The sequence below is a fragment of the Syzygium oleosum genome, unplaced genomic scaffold (genome assembly GCF_021117445.2).
Source record: "Syzygium oleosum isolate NSW1041296 unplaced genomic scaffold, Sole_v2.1 Sole_v2.32, whole genome shotgun sequence".
In the NCBI taxonomy this organism is placed as follows: domain Eukaryota; kingdom Viridiplantae; phylum Streptophyta; class Magnoliopsida; order Myrtales; family Myrtaceae; genus Syzygium; species Syzygium oleosum.
In genome coordinates, this window is record NW_026607516.1 from 604,438 (window position 1) to 610,865 (window position 6,428).

Consider the following 6,428-nt stretch of genomic DNA (forward strand, 5'->3'; position numbering starts at 1 on the left):
TTTATATCGAGATTATCAATCACAGGTTCGATCGGGGGTCGAGGTTTTGCGATTCGCACTTTCCAAATCTTCGTAGAACGATCAACTTTCGCTCAGATTCCCTTCATCTGGTATCAAAGCTCAGGTTCTATAAGGTCTAGTTATCCTAATTTTGTTACTTTCATTCGGCAAATTGAGAATTATTGAACTAGGATTGCAGATTTTAACCGAATTAGGGATCCAAATCATTCTTGCTGCATTTTTTTTTCTTTTCGGTCTTAATGTGTTTTGATTGTATTTGAGTTCGTAAAAAAAAAAAAGATTCGGCAAAAAAAAAAAGGGCAAGCCGAAAAAAAAAATCAACCAAAAAGAATCGAGAAGACGACTCGTTTGTTAGTTGGACCGAACTGAATTAAAAAAAAGTATCAAAATTGAGTTTGAATTTGACAATTAGTGAAAGGTTGACGAATTATTTTGATCCTGCTTGGTGGTTTGGTCGATTGTTGTGAGGTGGGTGAGAAAACGGTTTTTAGTCTGATAAAGAACTGTGAGAAGGGAATACGAGAGGTAAAAGGCAAGAGTATGTGAGCTTAATTAAAAAAAAAACCGACATTAAGTTTGAGTTAAACACAAGGGGAATCGACAAATACCTTGAGCAAAACACGTGAGGGAGTGTTTGGTGAGATTTCTTTTATTTCTAATATTTTCTTGCAGGTAAATCATGTCACACGATCAAGAAAGCGTAAATCAAAAGGAAGATGCTTCTAAACAAAGGGATGATGTAATTTTGGAAGGCATTCAACAGTTGAGATTGCAACTTGAAGTACTTAGTACCTGAGTTATGGGATGTGAGACGAGGCTTGATGGAAATCGAGAGCCACCATGGGGGAGGCCGCGAAATCAACGAGATGAATCTAGAACACGACCTAGATGGCAGCGGTAATTTGATGATGAGTTTGAGGCCGACATAGAGGAAGATCGAGATGGCCGGTTTGGAAGGTGGAACGGAGGACGAGGCCGAGGGGTTAGACATCGAGAAGATGATTCATTTTAATACAACGAGAGGTTCTTCTCTTCTTTGAGTTCTTTGTGGACTTAACCTTATCAAGGCCTTCCTTGTGGCGGTCAATTCGACTAATCGAGCAGGATAGCGAATTCTCTTGTTCGTGGCGTCTATAACATTGATTGGTTGACACAAGTTCGTCAACAGGTCACGTTTATACCGAGGTTACCAATCACAAGTTCGATTGGGGGTCGAGGTTTTGCGATTCGTACTTTCCAGATCTTTGTAGAATGATCAACTTTTGCTCAGATTCCCTTCATCAAGGTAGTTAATAGAACTTTAGGGGTATTGTTGCGTGCTATAATAAAAAGAACATAAAGTCTTGAGAATATTGTTTGCCACATGTTGAGTTTGCATATAACAAGAGCATGTATTCTGCTACTAAATTTACACCGTTTGAGGTTGTTTATGGCTTTAATCCTTTAATTCCATTGGATTTAACCCCTTTACCTGTTGATGAGCGTATGGACTTAGATGGTTCTAGGAAGGCCGAATTTGTCAAGGCATTGCATGAGAAGACGCGGTTGAATATTGAGCACAAGACCAAGCAATATGCAAAGCAAGCCAACAAAGGGCGCAAGAAAGTAGTGTTTGAACCCGGCGATTGGGTTTGGATTCATATGCTCAAGGAGCGTTTTCCCGAGCGGCGACTTTCTAAGTTACAACCGCGAGGGGATGGACCGTTTATGGTGTTGGAAAGGGTTAACGATAATGCTTACAAGCTTGACCTTCAAGGTGAGTATGGTATTAGTGCTATTTTCAATGTTTCTGACTTAACTTTTTTCGATGCAGGAGATGATTTGAGGGCAAATCCTTTGCACGGGGGAGGGAATGATGTGGACATCGTGACATATCGAGGAGGAGGTGCTAGGGACCCATTGTCCTATCCTCTTGGTCCTATTACTCGAGTAAGGGCGAAGCAATTCAAGCAAGCTTTTGGCATCATGGTTCGAGATATTTGGAGTGGAAGCGATCTTGGATTGGGACGTGAAGAATCTTGGATCTCTTGGCGCAACACGATCAAATTTGGTCAATTGCAAGGAAACGAGCCGCTGATTAATACTCACCACTAATGCTGTGGCGGATGTCGTTTTTTTTTTTTTTTGCGTTTCGGAGTAGTTTAAGTTTTTTCTTTATTTAAGCGCTTTTATTAATTCTAGTGGCGTTTTCGTAAATTTTCGTTTAGGGTTAACACCATATAAAAAGGGTGTTTAGGGTTTCTTTGGAGACAGATGATTCATTTTAATACAACGAGAGGTTCTTCTCTTCTTTGAGTTCTCTGTGGACTTGACCTTATCAAGGCCTTCCTTGTGGCGGTCAATTCGACTAATTGAGCAGGATAGCGAATTCTCTTGTTCGTGGCGTCTATAACGTCGATTGGTTGACACAAGTTCGTCAACAGGTCACGTTTATACCGAGGTGACCAATCACAGGTTCGATTGGGGGTCGAGGTTTTGCGATTCGCACTTTCCAGATCTTTGTAGAACGATCAACTTCCGCTCAGATTCCCTTCAATTATTGTACGAACCCCACTGGGTTAATAGTAATTTGATTGATGAATCTTAGAATATAAAACTATCCTGAGCTTCGGCTTCCTTTTGCTCATCAGTCCCGGATGGTCATGGGGATCAGGCACTTCAGCCACAATATCCACGACCTGGTGATCTGCAGCAAGGCCGACTATGAGCAAGTGCCCTGCGTGGCCTGCGCCGACATGTGCAGCGGCATGACGTATGCGTGCAAGCCATGCTGCTTGTACATCCACTACTGGTGCCTCCTCCCTCAAGATATCTTCCACCCTGCCCACCCTCCCCACCGTCTCTACCTTGACCTCCGCCCCGTCCCTGCCGACTTCACCTGCTCTGCCTGCCGCAGGGCCCTATGCAATGGCTTCCACTTCCTTTGTCGGGAGCCCTGCTGCAGGTTCGCCATCCATGTCAAGTGCGCCTACCCTCCCCCTGCCATCATCCACCCTAATCACCGCCATTGCCTCAACTTCTTCGATGAGGTACAACAATTCAAAGCCAATCATGTCTTGTCGTATTCGAATTTTCAGAGTGCAAGTTCATTTTTTTCTTTTCTATTGTTTTTTCCTTAATCAGTTGCCGGAAGATGTCAACTTTCCTTTGTGCGATACTTGTCACAAACCTTGCAAATCGTCGGTCCTGTACTGTTTGGAATGCAAATTCACAGTGCATTTGCTGTGCGAACACCCCTCGTGCTTGTTTGAGCACGAGCACGGGAGCTTGCGGCTACCACGGTCCCGCTGCCCCAGCAAAACTTGCCTCGAGCTCAAGGCTTCCATCAATGAGGAGGACGTCCCCCGCGATCTCCTTCTTCTCTGCCTTTACTGTCGGAAGGAGATAGGCCCCCACACTCCGCTTTACTACTGTAAAGATTGCAATATGATTGCTCATGTTAAGTGTATATTCTCAAAGGTAAGTCATGTCTGAGATCTCTGTGAATTGGATCACTCTCTTGTTTGATAAAATTATTTGAACTTTTCATTGGGAGTAAGATATGAACAGAAATCCAGATTCAATCCATCGTATCAGTTAAATTTTTCATACCAGAATGAACCGTGACAGATCAATCCTTGTTTTCTGTGTTTCTGATCTGACAAATTTAAGCTGGTCTATTTAGCGCATTCTCGGCAACTGCAACTACCAACTCCAGATCGCTGTCCCATCTTGGATACTTTGAAGTGGATCATGATGTTCTTTACCTATTTATGAAGGCAAAGGATCGAGGTGAGGATTTGGAGATGATTCGTTCAGAAGCGAAGCAAGATGGCGGAAAACAAGGAAATTTAGAAGCCAAAGAGGCAGCGACGCAGCATGTTGAGACCTTCGGAGGTATGGTCGATTCTCTGAATGACAGAGAGAAGGCGGAGCTGGAGGACGTGCACAAGAGGCGGGTGGTGGAAATCATAAAGGTGCTGGCCTGGCAAAACAGCGCTGCTGGCAGCTCTAACAGCGTCCCGAATTCGCCCTTCCTGGACGAGGCATTCTCGGAGTTCAGGAATAAGCTTCCCCACAACATCCCGCGCACTAATTCTCTAGCGGTGGCATCTGAGGATGAAAGGCTCTTCAACGTGGCGGAGTACAAGATGACCCAGAAATTGGTGCCTGTCCTAAGAGAATTGTTTGTAATTCACGGAGACGTGAGCGAGGAATCCAGACTAACCCAGAATCCCAAGATTATGGTCTTCATAATGCTGTGCGGTACTATCTATAGCATGACTAACATGAGAGTCGCCGAAGTCACCGAAGAGTTGTTGTACAACTGGTGGAAGTACCTGATGTTCATACACCTCTCGGGGTTCAAAATCCAGTTTGCGATTGACCGACTGAAAGTCGTCATGCGTGCTCGCTACACCAATCTCAATGACAATTCCGTTTTGAGAATGGATAAAGAGATCAGAGAGCTCTCCGAAGAGACCGAGGAATACAAGAGTAAATTACGTAGATTGAAGGACGAACGCAAATTGATGTCAGGCGTGACGGATGAAAACTTAGTAGAAGCATGCTCGAAGAACGCAGCTTGGAAGTACTGAAACGTAGAGCCATCGCTGACTGGACGAGAGGAGTTAATGTTCCCGCGTCCTGGAGTTCAATTGGTACGTCCAGGAAATGCCGGTGTCTGCCAATACACCGGAAACAATGTTAGCCTAAATAACTGCTAGACAATGTGCAAGATTGAGGAGTGTTGGGAGCACGGAATGCATTGCGGTAGCAAAAATCAACAAAAAGTTGTAATTTTTAATGAATGTTAAATTATATTTCGAGTTTGAACCTACGTGCACTTTTCTATTTAGATTAGGTTTAATAGCTCTTTGCCACTATAGGACAAAACAAGGGGCACATTATATATATTATATTTATGTGTGGGGCAATGTGATGTTGACTTAAAAACATTTCAAAATCAAAAGAAGGATCAAGGTAAAAACTTTTAGTGGGTTCAAAGTTTTGGAATATCCGGTCGTCGTCATTATCGTGACGCTTGTTTCTTGATGTTTCTTCAGTTTCAGTTCTGGGTTCACTGTGTTCTGGTTGATCAGTGATTGAAGCAGAGATGGCTTGAGCAGATGGCATTGCAGTTGGTTGTGGAACGATCTCACTTGGCTTCTCAGTGGTGACATTCTCTTCGTCTTTGTCGGTAGAGGATTTTTTAGATGGTTGTTGGAGAAATATCTCCAAATGTATTTTGATAATACCCAAACTATCCTTAGTGTAATAGCTACATTGTTTAAGTGCAGATATATTCAAAGGACTGAGTGATACTCATGGTGTAATTCATCAAAAAAAAGATCACAAGACTGTCCTTGAAAGATCTTATAAACAGCACCATCGATCACAAAGATCAGCTAAATGACGATGTCTCATTAAATCTGAAGAGATCAAGTAAATGGTAATGTTTAGGTGAGGTCAAGTAAATGGTAATGTTTAGGTAACAGATCATTTAATATGACCGTTATCTTTCTATTATAGCCGTTGTTGACTGGACTTGCACAGTAGAAGATCCAGTAGAGAGGAGAACGGGTTGTCTGACAGATTGTCAGAGCCACAATTACAGAACAACAGTAGAAGCTATTTCAGAAAAGTCTGCAGAAGTTTCGGAAAAGGCTGTATGGGCAGTTAGTTCCTAGGACAGCAGCACCAACGGCTCTACTCGCCTCTCTAAGACATCATCAACGATCATATTGAAGATTCCTATAAAGAGAAAGTCTTTTGAATTCGACAAAAAAAGAGAGAGTGCTCATAAAATTCCAAAAATTGCTACACGCTGTGTATTGAGCAAAAAGCTCTTGTCTATCGATAGCACTTGCTGCATTGTAATTGTATTGAAAGTTCAAGTGTACCAAGTAATAGCTACACCCAACTCCTGATAGTGTCATCTATCAATTGATAAAAGTAGTGTACGCTGAGGGTAACTTGTTTAGCATTTTAGTAATGCAATCCAGCCCCAACTTGTGGCTGTTAGTGGTGCAAGTGGACATAGGCTTGGAATCAAAGCCGGACCACTATATATCCTTGTGTGCAGCTGCTTATTCTTCTGTTTATCATTTCTACACACAAGTGAATCATGCTTCTCATATATCTGGTGAAACTCGATATTTACTTATTACACGCTATTTTTCGCGAAAGTTTTTAAAGCCTCTAAAGCAATCTATTCATCTTCCCTTTAGGTTGCAAAGTTGGTCCCAACAATGGTGACCATTCTACTAGACGATAGGAGTCACCAACAGGCAATGTAGCAGGCAGTGCCAATGTCTGGGTTTCGGTGGTGTCAATTTCAAGAGCATTGTGCAATGCACCTTTTTCCTCCAAGAATTTGTTGAACAGTTGTTGAAGGAGTGCCTCTTTTTATGTCGGGATGGACTCGG

At 42.7% G+C, this 6,428-nt stretch overlaps 1 protein-coding gene across 1 annotated transcript; it reads left to right on the forward strand.

Annotated features, from left to right (window-relative positions):
• The first annotated feature begins 2,660 nt into the window (after positions 1-2,660).
• On the forward strand, positions 2,661-4,838 carry LOC115686457 (uncharacterized). Its single transcript, XM_030611759.2, has 3 exons — positions 2,661-3,050; positions 3,145-3,480; positions 3,780-4,838. The coding sequence occupies exons 1-3, from the start codon at positions 2,664-2,666 to the stop codon at positions 4,596-4,598; spliced, it is 1,542 nt and encodes a 513-aa protein (XP_030467619.2). The 5' UTR covers positions 2,661-2,663; the 3' UTR covers positions 4,599-4,838.
• The last annotated feature ends 1,590 nt before the right edge of the window (positions 4,839-6,428 follow it).